The sequence below is a fragment of the Agelaius phoeniceus genome, chromosome Z (assembly GCF_051311805.1).
Source record: "Agelaius phoeniceus isolate bAgePho1 chromosome Z, bAgePho1.hap1, whole genome shotgun sequence".
Taxonomy (NCBI): Eukaryota; Metazoa; Chordata; class Aves; order Passeriformes; family Icteridae; genus Agelaius; species Agelaius phoeniceus.
The window spans coordinates 84,515,437-84,530,185 of NC_135303.1; the positions used below are offsets into that span (position 1 = coordinate 84,515,437).

General features: G+C 56.7%; 2 protein-coding genes across 2 annotated transcripts; both read left to right on the forward strand.

Moving 5' to 3' along the window:
• The first annotated feature begins 961 nt into the window (after nucleotides 1-961).
• LOC143692154 (uncharacterized) lies at nucleotides 962-4,775 on the forward strand. The gene is made up of 8 exons (XM_077171722.1): nucleotides 962-1,211; nucleotides 1,537-1,827; nucleotides 2,078-2,175; nucleotides 2,424-2,616; nucleotides 3,228-3,336; nucleotides 3,723-3,769; nucleotides 4,181-4,252; nucleotides 4,391-4,775. Exons 1-8 carry the CDS (start codon nucleotides 1,091-1,093, stop codon nucleotides 4,453-4,455), a joined length of 996 nt encoding a protein of 331 aa, XP_077027837.1. The 5' UTR covers nucleotides 962-1,090; the 3' UTR covers nucleotides 4,456-4,775.
• Nucleotides 4,776-6,996: 2,221 nt separating this feature from the next.
• On the forward strand, nucleotides 6,997-14,368 carry LOC129133091 (uncharacterized). Its single transcript, XM_054652701.2, has 11 exons — nucleotides 6,997-7,163; nucleotides 8,638-8,880; nucleotides 9,606-9,896; nucleotides 10,288-10,385; nucleotides 11,710-11,905; nucleotides 12,038-12,149; nucleotides 12,270-12,504; nucleotides 12,738-12,777; nucleotides 13,062-13,161; nucleotides 13,258-13,304; nucleotides 13,796-14,368. Exons 1-10 carry the CDS (start codon nucleotides 7,055-7,057, stop codon nucleotides 13,298-13,300), a joined length of 1,467 nt encoding a protein of 488 aa, XP_054508676.1. The 5' UTR covers nucleotides 6,997-7,054; the 3' UTR covers nucleotides 13,301-13,304; nucleotides 13,796-14,368.
• The last annotated feature ends 381 nt before the right edge of the window (nucleotides 14,369-14,749 follow it).

Here is a 14,749-nt window from a genome sequence, read left to right on the forward strand (position 1 = left end):
TGGACAGGAAAGGACAGCAGAGGCAATGTGATCAACATTCAGCCCAGGTTCAGGGTACAGTGCCTTGGTAAGGAGGCATCAGGAGCATTCCTGACTGCCCTGCTCTGCCCTCCCTGAGCAGGGAAGACAGCCTGTGGGGGCACAGGAAGCTTCTGGCTCTGTGCTGCCTGGGGAAATGGCAGGTGCTGCTGAAGACAGTGTTGAAGCAGCTCCTGAGTCTGCTCTATGTCTGCCCTGGGGTCCAGGGGTGCCCTGGTGGGGAGATGGCTGATGCTAGCTTTAGTCCCTGAGGGTCCTGTCAGGAGGGAGTTTTGGTACAAGGGTTTCCATCTTGATACCAAAGTAGCCATTTTGGTGGTAAGCAGCACTTCTCAAGGCACAGGAGGTCAGGGACCATGCAGGGCTTCAGGCTGTGCTCACAGGGGGCTGGGTGGTGTGTGGGAGACACAGGTCTCCCTAAGGGCTTCTGGCAAAAGCATGTGCTGAAAAGTCAGGGCAACAGTGCTGTAGGTCTGACAGGTGTTTGTGGCACAGGGGACAAGGGTAAAGGCATGTCCCCCTCTTTGTGCGCTGGTTCCCCCTCCCTGTCCCTGCTGCATGCTGTCACTGCAGAGCCAGCTTTGGGTCTCAGACTTTATGCCTTCTCAGGAGGAATCAAGGTGTCGACATCCTGCCTGAGGGACAAACAGAGCACCAGAGTCTCTGGGCAGGCTTTGTGCACAGTACAGACCCCTCATGGTTTCCCCTGAGTCCCTGACTCCAGCTCCTCCTAGCCCTGCCTGGGAGACCTGGGGGGAGAAGTTTGGAGTCCTGCTTGTCCTCATCCTCTTGCCAAGAATTGATGTGGAAGGGCTGCTCTGTGCAGTGGCCTGGAGCTCACCTCTTGCTCTGATGGGCCAGGGAAGAGGATGCCCTGCTCCATGCCCTGCAGAGCAACACTGCTCAGCTAACACCTTCCCATCCTGTTGGTGCAGAGAAATGCCAGAAGCCCCAGTGGGACTCCAGGATTATCTTTGACCAAGAACAGGGGATCTTCAACCCAAATGAAGTGGTGAAGATACGGTGTCCTGAGGGATACTGGCCTCCACCCATGGAGATCAAATGTGTGGCATTGAAGCCAAGGGACGGTTCCATGATTCCTTGTAGTCGCTGGATAGTGAGGAATAGCACAGACATCTGGCACCCTGTGGAAGGGAACTTGACCTGTGTGGGTAAGTGAGCAAGCCACACACTCCCAGTGCTCTCAGTCTGTGCTCCCCAGGCATGGAGAGCAATTCTGCACGTGTGGCACAGTGTCAGTGCCCTGTGCTCGGGGTGGTCAGGGCATGGCACAGAAATCCAGAGAAAATTCTGGACGCATCCCAGGTTTATGTCTGTGCTGTTGGCAACTCTGGCTTGTGTAGTCTGGGAGAAGGCAGAATGCCCTTGCCTACCCTGTGCTGGGGACAGGCTAGTGAGGGAATGGTGGCGTTGATGGAGTTTGATGTCAAAGCTTGGAGGGGAAGGGAGGGAGTGATCCTCTTGGAATGTTCACAGATGTCCTCCAGGTTGTCCCTGAGACCCTAGAGGTTTCCAGCACCAGCATCAAACTGAACTGGACCTGCAGGTTCCCTCGTATGTGCCAGAATATTCGGGCCAGGTGCCAGCTGGAGCAGCATTCCTCCTCAAACTGTGAGGCTGAGGAGGTGAAGGTAGAGGAGATACTGCAAGGCTGGGAGGGAACTTTCACCTGCTCCCCTCTGCAGCCCTTCACTGTCTACAGTGTCACCATCTTCCTGCTGCCTAGCACAATCCTGTACACACGGCTCATCACGACAAAGGAAATGGGTATGTTTACATGAAATGTCAGGATGCCCTTCACCCTGAAGCTCAACCAGAGCATCTGCCCCCTGCTGTGATGGTCCTGGGATCAGAGCTGCTTGCAGCCTGTGGGGATCTGGGGAAGGTGCTGTGCAGGGCCCTACAGCAGGGCCTTCCCCCTCCTCACCACACCATTTTGGCTGCAGAGGCACAAGCAGCCTTTGTGGGGGGCAAGTAATTGCTATCCAGGTATGATCCTCTTCTCCTGTGCTTCCAGTGCCAGACAAGCCAGAGAAGCTGGAGGTGGATTCCAAAACGGGGTCCCTCACGTGGAAGGCGCTGCCCTCCTGCAAAGGGAAGATAATTGGATACCAGGTACCAGGAGTCCATGGAGTGCCCCTGGTGCCCCTCACCTTGCCTGGAGCTCTGTGCAGGCAGCCTGAGGAGAGCTGGGAACCCTCCTTTGCCAGGGCCCACAGGCTAAACCCTGCTGGTGTTCCTGGTAGGGCCAGCTCCCCTCTTGTGCCCAGCCAGCAGCAGCAGCAGCTCCTCTCCACAGAGCTGCCCAGTGCAGAAGCAGGATGTTGGTGCTACTGTCTAGCAGCTCCCTGTCCTTCCTCCAGCTGAACATCACCACCATGAGAGCAGAGGACGGCAGCTTGGTTGAATTCAGCCAGGTGTTGGTGAACCAGTCTGTCTCTGAGTATGTGCCACCTCATCAGACAGCTGGCAACAAATACCTGGTGACAGTGCAGGGCCTGACGGTCGCTGGGGCTGGGCCTGCATCACAAGTGGAATTCCAAACCTACGTCCTGGGTAATGGTTGTTCTGCCCTATGTCTGGTTGGGGTGGCCTCTCAGGGGGTGAGTGCTGAGTCTGGAGCAGCTTCCAGAGCTGTGTGTGCACCCACCCTGTCCCAGCTCAGACAGGGGCAGGGAGTGTGGGCACCAACTGGCTCAGCAGTGGGCATGAAGCTGGGGGAGCCCTTCCTTGAGGGCCATCACTGGCAGGTCTGCAGAGGGCCTGCACCACTTCAGCCACTCTTTGTGCCTTTGATACCAGACCTGCCCCCTCTACTCTTCCACTGAAGAAGGTGACACCCATCCCTGCATTTGGGTGCACAGGTGGGCTCAAGGTCAGAGAGCACTAGGGCTGCTGAGCCTGGGTCTGTGTCCTCCTGCTGTGTGCAGGATGGCAGAGCAGGCTGCCAGGCTCTCCTGCTGGGGCCATGGGACAAGGCCTGGTGCCCCCGAGTCCCCCTCTGCCCTGCCCAAGCAGATGTGCAGGCAGGGGAAGGCTTGCTGCCTGTCCCTGCAGCAGCCAGGGCAGCAGGGTCTGTTCTACATGTGCAGACACCCAGCAGCAAGGCTGGGGCCACTACTGGTGCACGGCCCTGGTTGTGGCACCCACTGCTCTCTGTGTGTCAGTTTCAGGGCAGCCTATGGGCCCTTGGCCTGGGTCAGCAGTCACTGTGGTGGTGGTGGTGCTGCTGTTGATCCCCTTGTCTGCTGGGATCATCTGGTTCGTGCTGTTCAGGTGAGTTGCAGGAGATCTGGAGTCTCGGTTCTGTCTCAGGCCATGCTGTGCTGTGGGGTGGGTGGGGATAGAGAGGTTCCCCTGCTGTTCCCACCCTTCTCTGGGTACAGAGGGTGCAGCTGGCTGGTCCTAACACAGATTTGCTCTAGGGCTCCTAGGGGGGACTCTAAGTGTTTTCAGGGCTGGGAAGGGGCCATGTGTGCTGAGAGACCATGTCCCCTTATTGCTGGTGCAGCACCACTGCTGTCCCCTGGGATGTAGGTGGGCTATGACTGCCAGGGCAGAGGGAGGGTGTGCAGAACCCTCCGTGCCACTGCTGCTGGGTTCAGCAGGGTCTGGCCCAGGTCAGTCTCTCCCTGACTCAGGACTGCCCTTCTTCTTCCCAGAAAAAAGAAGGCCTTGCCCAGCAAAGCCGAGGAGGATCAGTACACAGGTAAGATCCCCAGCAGAGAGGTGACTGTAGGGCTGGAGCTGCGAGGGGAGCAGGTGTATTTCAGGAGAGCCCAGTGGCATTCTGAGGTAGCTCCAGGCAGCCCAGCTGGCTTTGGCTGACCTGTCACACCAATGTGTCCCACATCTATTCCCAGCTGAGACCCTGCTCAGTAGCCTCTTCCAGCGGCTCCTGGCTGGGGTGTCCCTGAGGTGGCACTGAGGGTTGGGAACCACTCTTCCTTCTCACTCTCTCTGGGGTAGGCAGCAGCTCTTCCCAGCCCTGCTGTCCTGATGGTGTGCATCCCAGGATGATCTGCTGCCCTTGGTGATGCTGCCTGCCTGAGGCTGCCCTGCTCCTTCTCTCACAGCCCCCAGGTCCCTCAGGCTGTTTCTGTCCTCTTGTCCCCCCTAGAGCTCCAGCCCTATGAGAATGTACAGGGGGATAATTACTGCGTGATCGAGACTTTTCTTGAGAAGGATGCAGGTAGGAAATGGGTTGTCCTGCATGTGACCCCACATGGCCCAGAGAGAGCAGGGACTGCCAGCTCTGATGGTGTCTGAGCTCCTTGTGTTGCCAAGGGCATGCAGCAGCCTCTGCCCTAGGTTCTCTTGTTCTCCTCAGGTAAGTGTGACCAGGCTGGAGAGCCATTTCCCCCGCCCCTGCCTGTTCACGAGAGTCAGCAGTGAGGAAGAAGAGCAGCTGGAGTGGACATCTGAGGCACTTCCCTTCTCAAGGCTTGGTCCTCCACCACCGGAAGCATGACAATGAATTATCTCATGAGTTATTGCTTTCCCCCAAAATTTTCTTCTTCATCAAGCTCCAGAATCCTCTGCCACACCACAGGAGCAGCTTAAGGCATGGGTTGACCTCCTTGTGACAGCAAGGATATGTCCTGGTAGTTCTCCAGTGCTCTGGCATAGCCATGTCCCCAGCATCTTGGTGCCTGCAAATGTTCCCTGAGAATGGAGGAGCTCACAACTCCTCTTTCCAACCTGTGTCCCTGTATCCATCTAGACCCTGTCCTCTGCTTGAGTTTGGCCTAGCTGTGCTGCCGTGGCCACTGTGCTGCTGTGTCTGAAAAAACCAATAAATTGTTCTGGTTTGCAGAGGCTGCCTGGCCCACAAAAGCTCCCACCTTGTCATGGGTCCTCCTTGTTTTGTATGTGAAAGCCTTGACCCCATGAATCTTCATGGAGGAGCTTGGAGTAGGCTTTTCCAGCCCCTGGCAGCACCAAGGAAGCACACCTGAGGTGCTGCATGTTCCCAGTGCAATGCTTTGGGTGACTGCTTTCCCTTCTCCCCATTCTATAGGTAACACTATCTCCACTTGCATAGCTGGACCTCTGTGTTGGTCTGTGTCCTCCTCTGTGGCTGTTGGTGCTCATCTCCCATTTTGTGAGGTGCAGCTGGCACTAGCCCTCTTGGGACATCTGTGTCTTGCAGCCTTTGGGGTCTACTGGCTCTTGGCTGCTGCTGCTGCTGTCCCATCCCCTCCAACAGGCACTGTCTGTGGGGTGCCAGTGCCCAGTGCAGCCTGGATGCTGAGTCCAAAGGCTCTCCTTGGTGAGGGCTGCACTGGTGGCAAATGGGGCAATCAACCTCTCTTTTCTCCAGCTCTGTGTGTTGCCTGTGATGATTCCATCTCCTTCTCCTGCCCTTGGGCACAGAGACTCTCCTGAAGTCCCTGGACTTGGGTTTGACAAGCTGGTTCTGGTTGTGCTTTTTACAGTCCTGAAGACAGAGCTGTCATGGTTTTTTGCTTCAGTGTTATCTCTCTCCCCTGTCAAACCTGCCAATACCCAGTGCAGCCTGGAGGCTGAGGGGCAGCCTGAAGGCTCTCCTTGTGGAGGAGTACGCTGTCAAAACATAGAGCAATTGACCTCTCTCTTCTCCAGCTTCTTTTCAGCCTGGAATGACTTGTATGTTCTGGTAAAGGCATGTTTTGACAGTTCTTCATACGAGCTGTCTGCCCATCAGCTCAGTACCTCTAGCTGGCCCCTGGGACCAAAATATCTCCTTCCTGTGAACTGTTGCTGGTGTGACATGTGTGCCTGATGGAGCAACTCTTTGTGGGTATTGGGCAGAGAGGAGAAGAGAAATTCAATTCTGTGTGGGTGCTGCTGGTTGAAAAAGGGGAATGAGCAGGCTCAGGATAGGGGAGAACAGTTGCAACCTCCTTGGCTACCCTGCTTCCCACTCCATCCCCCCCATCCCTAGTCATGCCCTGGGCTGTCAGCCTCATGACTCCACTTGCTCTGTCCAGAGTGTCAGTAAAGTGTTGTGGTGTGGACAGGGCTACCTGCTGTCCCCAGGGACCACCTGCTGCCCCCAGCTCCTGCCTAGTCACCTCATTGCCCTTGTGAGGTGCTGTTCCCTGAGCTAACTGCACCTTGTTGAGGGGAGCCATGAGCAGGGCACTCTTTACCCCAGGCAGGAGTGTGTCTGTGCATGTGCCACAAGCAAAGCTGAGGGACAAGTATGGTCTCTGTGACTCTGCAGCCCCCCCCATGTCTGATCACCCAGGCTTCTAAAATCCAAGGCATCCAAAGTAGATGGGAGGTTCTGGGGGAAGAGAAAAGCGGTGGCTGTTGATGAGCAAGAGGCATGGTTTAGTACTGTGAGTGTTTTCTCAAGCACACAGCTGGCATTGTAGGGCAGCATGCCCTGCACACTTGGGGACAGAGGAGAGTGCTGCCAGGCGGAGAGGGAGCAGGAGGAGGAGGCAGCTGAGGATAGAGAAGCGGGGAAGGATGAGAGAGGGTGTGGGTTGAGTGTTTCTTTCAGAAGAGCTATAGACTGTTTCAGGCATTGAAGTACTCCTTGCAGTTCATGTCCTCATTCCTATCTGTGCTTCTGACCAGGTCTATATGTAGTTTCTCAAAGGTCCTCCATCTCCTGTGATCATTGAAGGGAAGTGACTCATCACCACTCTAAAACCCACGCAGTGTCAGGAAGCACTTGGATATTACCTCAGTAACAGGAGTAACACTTGAATGCCCTGGTAACTAGGAGGGTTTTGGGAGTGAACTCTGGGATCTTGTGACAAAGTTCCTTCTGTTGAGTCCCAGAGCCTCGATGCTCCTGGGGCAAAAAGATATCAAAAGGCAGAAGTGTGGACAGGGATGGGAGGATCTCTGCCCAAAGAGGAAGCCTCCTCAATCTCATGAGGAGATGTGTCTGTTTCCTTCCTGTGGTTGCAAGCCCTGCAGTCAGATACGGATGGCTGGGCTCAGAGGCACCAAGTGGGGCTGAGATTACAGTCCTGCCTGAGGACTTCATGCTAGGATGGCCCTGCAGTCACTGCCTCTGAGGTTTCTCCTGGCCCTTGCATCTCTACTGTCAGCACATGGCCAGGAAGAATTTTTCAACATCCAGATAGTGCCTCAGAGAACAGGTAAGAAGTGGTTTTGCTCTTGGAAGCTTCTGCTGCCTTTCCTCCTCTATGTTGGATATTCATCTTCACTGCCTGCAGCCCTGGGCTGGAGCCCAGAGGGACCCCTGAGGGCTGTGTCAGCTGGAGCAGCCTCTGTCTGCCCCCCAGGGACAGGAGCTACAATGCAGTGTACACTGGCATTCTGTGGGACAGACAGGACTGGGTTGGATGTACAGTGAAGGGTCATGGCCTCCAGAAAAGCAGTTTGCCAATCATTCCCTGGAGAGAGTGGGCATGAATTGGGCATCAATTCCTGCACTGTGAATCAGGGGAAGGGTCTTCAGGGAGCTGTCACTTTCTGTACACATCCTATCCCCAGGTGTGCCTGAGGGACACTGTGCCTGCTGAGGGCAGTGTAAGAGGGAGCTTGCTGCTGCTTTGCCACACAGATGGATCAGGGCAGGATCAGTGGCTGGGTGCCTGAGCATGGGGGGGGGGTTGTGGCTGTGTGCCAGGGGGACAAAGCTGCTGGTTGTGGTCCTCAGCTGGGCATCTCTGGTCTTCTGCCATCAGCGCTGTTTGAGAGCAAAGCCTCTGCACAAGGGGTTTGGCACAGCATTTACCTTTGTGCCAAAGTCGCTCTGCACCTTGTGAGATCCCACAGATGCCCCTTTGGGAGAAGGCAGATTGTATTTTAAACGCCTTCAAGCAGCACAAACCTTCTTGCAGAGGCTTGAACAGGCAAGGGCTCCTTCCAGAAGCCAGCATCCTTCTCTGTAGGAATCATTGCCACAAAGCCTCCCCCTGCAGAAACTGCTGGCACCAGCTGCTCAGCTACTGCCCACTGAGCCTGGAGCATGGGGAATTTGGTGAGGAGGTGATGAGAAGAAGGAAGGGCTGTGTCAGGAGAAAGGGGCAGGGGCATTGTTAAAGCAGGAGATGTGAATGCAGAAGGCACTGCTCAGCCCTGTCCCCCTGCCCAGCAGTGTGGGGCAGGAGGAGAGCAGCCAAGGCACAGAGGGAGAACAGGGAGCCCCCGAGGGTTACAGGGGCGTGGCTGATGCCTGTGGGAGGGATGAGCCCTGGCTGAAGGGCCCTGCATGCCAGCAGGAGTGCTGCTGCCATGGCCCAGCAAGTGCCCCCTGGGCTGGCCTGGGTGACAGGCCTGGATGAGAGGCTGCAGGGAGTCCCCTGGTGCAGGGGGATTGTGCTGGGAATGTCCCTGCTCTGGGCTTTGGAGCAGGCAATATGGTGCCCATGGACACAAGTGGGAATGGGCCAGGTTCATGGATGAGTGATCCTTCACAATTTCCATGCATCAGGAAAGCCCTTTCCCAACAAGGCTTGCCCTCAGGTCACACCCCAGCAGATGGATGTGTCACCTTCCCCCTCCCTACATTGTCTGGAGGGATGGCTGGTGATTTCTCTCCCACCACTCCCTCATACCCATTTCATCATCTCCTGCCCATCTAACACCCACTTTCACCTCTGACAGAAGAGTGCAAAAGGCCCCAGTGGGACTCCAGACTCCAGCTGACACCAGACCAGGTGAATTATAAGAAGAATGAAGAAGTGATGCTGAGCTGCCCTGAAGGTTTCCAGCCACCCTTCACCCGTCTCAAATGTTCAAGTGAAGTCCAGTCCTTCACTGGTGGGAAACCTATATACAGAGAGCTCTGGACTGGAAGAAACTCCCAAGGTGCCTGGGTCCGCATTCGCTCCAGTGTGGAGTGCATTGGTAAGGAGGGATCAGGAGCCTTCTTGGCTGCCTTGCTCTGCCCTTCCTGAGCAGGGAAACCAGGGCGTGGGGTACAGGAGGTTTTGGACTCTGTGCTGCCCAGGGAAATGGCAGGTGTCAAGTCCAGCCTGGGGGGTGTCAAATGGCAGGTGTAAAGTCACCACTGGGGGTGTTGGTGATAAGGGTCTCCATGAGGGCTTCTGGCAAGAGGATGTGCACAAAGCAAAAAAGCATGGGAGAGGGATTTGTGGTGGAGTTTGTGGCCAGCACATAGCACCACTGTTGGAGCAGGATCAGAGAGCTTTACTGCCAGTGTGGCTGTGAGTACCACAGCTTGTTCCATGTGGGCTGGGGCCCTCCAGGTTCTGCAGCATGGTGGGTGCAGGCTTAGCACTCTTTTCTCATAGCTTAGGGCATTCATCTTCCCTCCAAGGAAGAACAGAGCTGTTCCTGATGGACTGTAGAGATTCTGGGACACAGAGAAACCTCAGTTTTGAATGAATGGGGGAAATTGCTTGAGTGGAAGCAGTCCAGTCATTCGCCCACATTCATTCCTGTTCAACTCCTCCTGCTCCCCTTTCAGAGGGCTGCAGTGACCACCTCCAGTCTCTCCTTTTCTATCCAACCATGCAGGGTGATGAGCAAAGTTGTCTGACTTGCAGCATCCTTGCATGGCTAGGGTGGGAAGGGAATCAAGTGACCTTCTGGCAAACTTTCCTTCACAGAAGTGCTCCAGGTTGACCATGAGACCTTTGAGATTTCCAGCACCAGCATCAAACTGAAATGGACCTGCAGGTTCCCTGATGCCTGCCAGGGCATGAGGGCCATGTGCCGGCTGGGAGCACCTTCCTCCCCTCCCTGTGAGGCTGAGGAGGTGAATGCAGAGCAGACACTACATGGCCAGGAGGGAACATTCACCTGCTCCGCTTTGCAGCCCTTCACTGAATACAGTGTCACCATTGACTTGCCCCCCAACACAACCCTGTTCTCATGGTTGTTCATGACACAGGAAACAGGTAAGTGCACAGAAATACCAGAGACAAGGACAAAGACAGTCCAGAGCTGTGTCACAGGGAGGACAGATGTTCCCCTCACCCCTCAGCTCAGCCTGATCATTTGCTCCGTGCAGGGATGTGCCTGCCATCAGAGCTGCTTGGGTCCTGTGGAGAGCCCTGTGGGGAAGGGGCTGGGAGAGCCCTGAGCAGGGCACAGCCCGTTCTCATTGTCCCACCCCACCCCACACTGTTGCGCTTCCCACTGCTGCAGCACACGCAGCCTTTGCAGGGGACAAACCCCTCGTAGGGAGTCCCTTTGCAGCCTGTCCCTTGGCCAGGAGCTGCTGCAGCCTCCCGTGGCCTCAGCCCCTGCCCATGGCCCTGTGTGTGACCCCATGGTCTGTGCTTGCAGTGCCGGACAAACCGGAGCAGCTGTGGCTGGATCCCGACAGGGGCTCTCTCAGGTGGAGCGCGCTGCCCTCCTGCAACGGGGAGATCATCGGATACCAGGTACCCAGGGAGCAGGGCAGACCCTCACCTCCCGGCCTGGAGCTCTGTGCAGGCACACTGGCAAGTGTTGGCAAGGGACAGCTGGCATGATCCAGAGTTCCCAGCCAGTAAATATCTGGCCTTGATGAAGACAAGCATTTTCTGTGTCATTCTCAACATTCTTCATGCTGTGGAGATTCCCAGAGAGGTGTGAGTGCTCCATGTCCTCTGGGCTTACTTCCTGGGTCTGCTCTGCTCTGGGTTTGGCAAACTTTTGGACGTTGGTGTGCAACACATGGTGACGTCTTCTGGGGTGGCATCCTAGGGTTTCCTGTTCCTCTTGCATACTTGTTTCTCATTCCTGCCACAGAAAAACTTGTGGTTTGAGTAATCCTCTGAAAGTCCCTCCTGAAAGCCCCTTCTCCAGAGACCTGCACTGTTCTGTTGAGTTTTCCTCAATGCATGGCTAAAAGCATCTCCTCTGTCTCTGGATTTGGGACACATTCCACAGCAAAACCCTGCTCTCCAATAGGGGGAGGGGGTGTGTGTGTGGTGGTGACATTGCTCTCAGAATGCTCTAGGTCCTCTCTGAGGACAGAGGTCTCCATAGCATGACAGGGACCTTGCAAGCTTTTTCTTAGTTCTGTCCTGGAGAAACTGTCAGACAAGCTCTTGACAACCTGTGAGCCTGTTTAGCTGGCTTCTTGCTCCCAGACACTAGTGTTCATGAAAGAATCCTTTTATTCCACTTTAATTTGTCTACACTTTTGCATAAACCCAGAATATATTTCTATAAAGACAGCAAGTGAGAATGGACAGGGATCTCATGACAAATTCAAATGATGCATGGGCAAATGGGGACCCTTCATCTCTATTACTCAAGAAAATTTTAGTCGTTCTCCTTTTCTCTTAGAGAAAGCCTTCAGAGTCCAGCTTTACACAACAGAAAAGAGAAGCTCAGATAACTCTGGTGGAGAATGTCGCCACAGCGACTCTGGTGTTGCAACACACCTGGGGTGACCTATCCTTGGGCTAAGTACATATATCTACCGCCTTTCAAACGAGCAGCCTCCCTCTTCCCTTCTCAGAGGCCCAGCCCTTTGCTCACAGAGTTTGCTGTTCACACATCCTCAGGGTTGGCTCTAAATTCCTTCTCTCCTCTCCTCTGTTTTGAGCTCCCCCCGTGGCGCTGAGGTTCCTGCCCGTTCCTGTCCAGAGCCTTGCCCAGGCACAGGGAAGGGCAGGCACAGGGAAGGGCAGGCTGGCAGGGACGTTGCCAGCTGCGGGCACCTTCCCAGCGGGCAGCCGGGAGCTGCTGCGTCCCAGCTGCGTCTCCTGTTCGCAGCTGAGCATCACAGCCAGGAACGCAGGGGACAGCAGCGTGCTGGAGACCGAGCGGCTGCGCCTCGATGGCTCGGTCACCGAGCACCGGCTGCCGGGCCACAGCCCTGGCAGCAGCTACGCCGTGATGATCCAGGGCCTGACGGCTGCTGGAGCCGGGGCTGCGCTGACGAGGGAGTTTCACAGCAACAGCAGCTCCGGTGAGCTCTGCTGTGGGGCCGGGCCGGGAGCCCGCGCACAGCCGAGCCCTGCTCGCCGGCCTGCGCTGCCCGAGGCCGTCGCTGCTGCTCGCCCGGCCCTGCCGATGCTCATTCCCCGCTGTTGCCCTGCAGACACCCCGCAGCCCCAGACCATCAGCTGCCGCGGCGCCCGCGACATCGCCCCCTCGCAAGGCACGGCCGTGCTCCCCCTGCGCCCCATCGCCCGCGGCTCTGAGGCTGCCAGGTGAGCGCAGCCCCGCGGGCTCCGCAGCCCCGCCGGGGCTCTCGCCACGCCGGCGCTGGCCTGCAGCCGCCTCCCTTCCCGTGGCCCCCGTGCCCTTTGCCACTGCCTTTGGGCCCGCAGGGAGCACCAGCTGATCGTGGCCGCCACGCACAACGCCTCGCTGATCGAGAGCATCTGCTCGGGCCAGGCACGGCTCTCCAATGCCAGCGCGTACCTGGCCGCTCTGCTCAACCTCAGCGCCGCCACGGACTTCGTGCTGGGCGACGGCAGCCGCGGGCAGGGCCTGCACAACGCTGCCCTCAGCCCGGGCCGGGACTACACGGCCCTGCTGCGCCTCGTCCGCCTCGGGCCGCAGGTACCATCGGGGGGCTCCTGCTCCCTGCGGCTGCTGCCGCCCGGGGCTGGGCCCCTCGCTGCCTCTGCGCTGCCTCTGAGCCCACGCTCCTGTGCCGTGCCTCGGCACCGTGCTGTCCCTGGGCTCCCGGGCCACGGCCGCCTCACTCGGTGGCCCTGCCTGGGCACCTTGGCCTCCAGCTAGGCCAGGGCTGCCACACTGGGCTGAGCTCTCCCTCCTGTCTCCTCCAACAGGCAGAGAAGTTCACCTGTGTCTGCTACAGCTTCTCTCTTGGTAAGTGTCTCCTTGCTCCTGGTGCCCAGGTCTCTCTCCTGCCTGCTCCCTTTTGCCAGCTTCCCTGGCAGCTTCCCTGGAAATGAGCTGGCCCAACACAAGAGCTGTTGGGTCTCACGTGGAAGAGAGGAAGATCCCCACACACGGGGTGATCCTCTCTCCCAGAAGAAACCTCAGCCAGGACACAGGCGTACACACTTGCACATATCCTTTGCCATTCGTGGGGCCATTGCCAGCAGGAGGCCGGGCTGTGGCACTCACCCCTGCCTCTGTGTTTGTTGCAGGGCAGACTGGGGGCCAGTGGCATTGGATTGTGACTGGACTGGTTGTGCTGCTGGCAGTCATCCTTTTGGCTGCAGTTATCCTGTGGCTTGTGCACTCTAGGTGAGTGGGGAGGGGACAGGTTCAGCAGGTACCAAGGGGACAGGGTCAGCAGGTACATAAACAATGCCAGTTTCATACTCCCCTTTGCCTTTCTAGGAAAAGGAAGTACGTCCCCAACGAAACTCAGAAGGATAATTAAAAAGGTAGGAAAATGCAATTCTGCAGACAACCATCACAGAGGGGACTATCAGGCTGTGGGGCAGATGGGATGAGAGCAGCAATCTCCCAGGAGAACCTGAGTTTCAGCAGAAGCAGCAGTTTGTACACTGCACTGATACATCTCCTGATTTGCCTTAGCTGGGGATGATCACGATGGTTCTGCCTACTGAGCCCCACATGGAGGCAGAGCCTGGTCCCAGGCAATGCTCCGTGCCTGCAGCAGGGACAGGGTGAGCAAAGACAGCATCCCGAAGGTTCAGGGCTTTGAGTGACCCATGTCTGTGCCATCCCTGCCGGGGATCTGCAGGGAGGGGTCTCAGGAGAGCCAGGCTGAGGGGCTGCTGCTCTCACCTCAGCACTGACAGCAGCTCCAGGGCCCTTTCGTTGGGCATAGCTGGGATGGAAGAGTTGGGCCGTGGCAGGCACTGCTGTGTGCTCCAGCCTGTCTCTGACACTGGGTGCTCTTTTTCTCCAGAGGTAAAGGTGGCTAGGCTGGAGATCAGGCACTTCAGCCCCAGCCAGGACCATGGAGACATCCAGAGCAGTGGGGACGTGGAGAAAATGGGAAGGATAACCCCAGCCCAGCGCTGATGGCTGCCAAGTCCCCTGGCTCTCCTGTGACTGTGACCAGCACGGGGCTCCCAGGAAATTCATCCAATTCAGCAGGGCAAGAGGAAAACAGAAGGCCCACGAGAGCTGAGCTTTTTCATTCCTCAACCCCTTCAACTCCCAGGGATTGCTTACTGCTTTTGCAAGGCCTTTGAATTGGTCTTTCTGTAATCCTTTTATTTAGGCTTTGCTTTCATTTTTGCACTCCTGGAAGCAGGACTTGTATGCCAGATTTCCCAGTCCCAGACACACAGGCCCAGGTTGATGGCATTCTCCTGCTGTCCTCTGGGTTCCCAACCCTTCTGCCCTCTCTGCTGGTATTCAGCCAAACCCAGGGCTTTGCTTGGCCTGGCTGGACTGCTTTGTGACTCTACCTGTTCTGTCTGGACAAGAAATAAAGGCTTATGGATTGGAGGGGCTGCCTGTCCCACACAGCTTCTGCCTGCTCCCCTCATTGCCCCTGTGGGGTGATATTCCCCTGCAGGGAGCTGACTGTGCCTTGTTGAGGGGAGCCACCAGCAGGGCTGCTGTGATCCTCTATTCCCCTGGTGCTGCCTGACAGCTTTTCTGACCTACTGAGCTGAGCTGGACAGCTCTAATGTGAATTTGGAGCAGATGTGTGGTGGCAATCCATCAAGGGTGATGGCTCTCCACACACATTTTGGCCAAGAGTGTATTCTGTGCCCATGCTGTGGTATCTCTGTGCCTTCAGCTCCCTTGTTGCCCCTGTGCCAGGTCAAACCTGGAAGAAAAGCAAAGATCAGGGGTCACCACCACCATGGCCTTTATTGGTGAGACACAGGACACAAAGCCATGGGGT

Bases quoted from the DNA above. Each gene is read 5' to 3' on its own strand.
- LOC143692154 (XM_077171722.1), top strand. From the start codon at position 1,091: ATGGAGATCAAATGTGTGGCATTGAAGCCAAGGGACGGTTCCATGATT. The intron at 3,337-3,722 runs GTGAGTTGCAGG...TCTTCTTCCCAG, and splicing joins ATCTGGTTCGTGCTGTTCAG to AAAAAAGAAGGCCTTGCCCA. The intron at 4,253-4,390 runs GTAGGAAATGGG...TGTTCTCCTCAG, and splicing joins TTTTCTTGAGAAGGATGCAG to GTAAGTGTGACCAGGCTGGA.
- LOC129133091 (XM_054652701.2), top strand. From the start codon at position 7,055: ATGGCCCTGCAGTCACTGCCTCTGAGGTTTCTCCTGGCCCTTGCATCT. The intron at 10,386-11,709 runs GTACCCAGGGAG...TCCTGTTCGCAG, and splicing joins GGGAGATCATCGGATACCAG to CTGAGCATCACAGCCAGGAA. The intron at 11,906-12,037 runs GTGAGCTCTGCT...GTTGCCCTGCAG, and splicing joins TCACAGCAACAGCAGCTCCG to ACACCCCGCAGCCCCAGACC.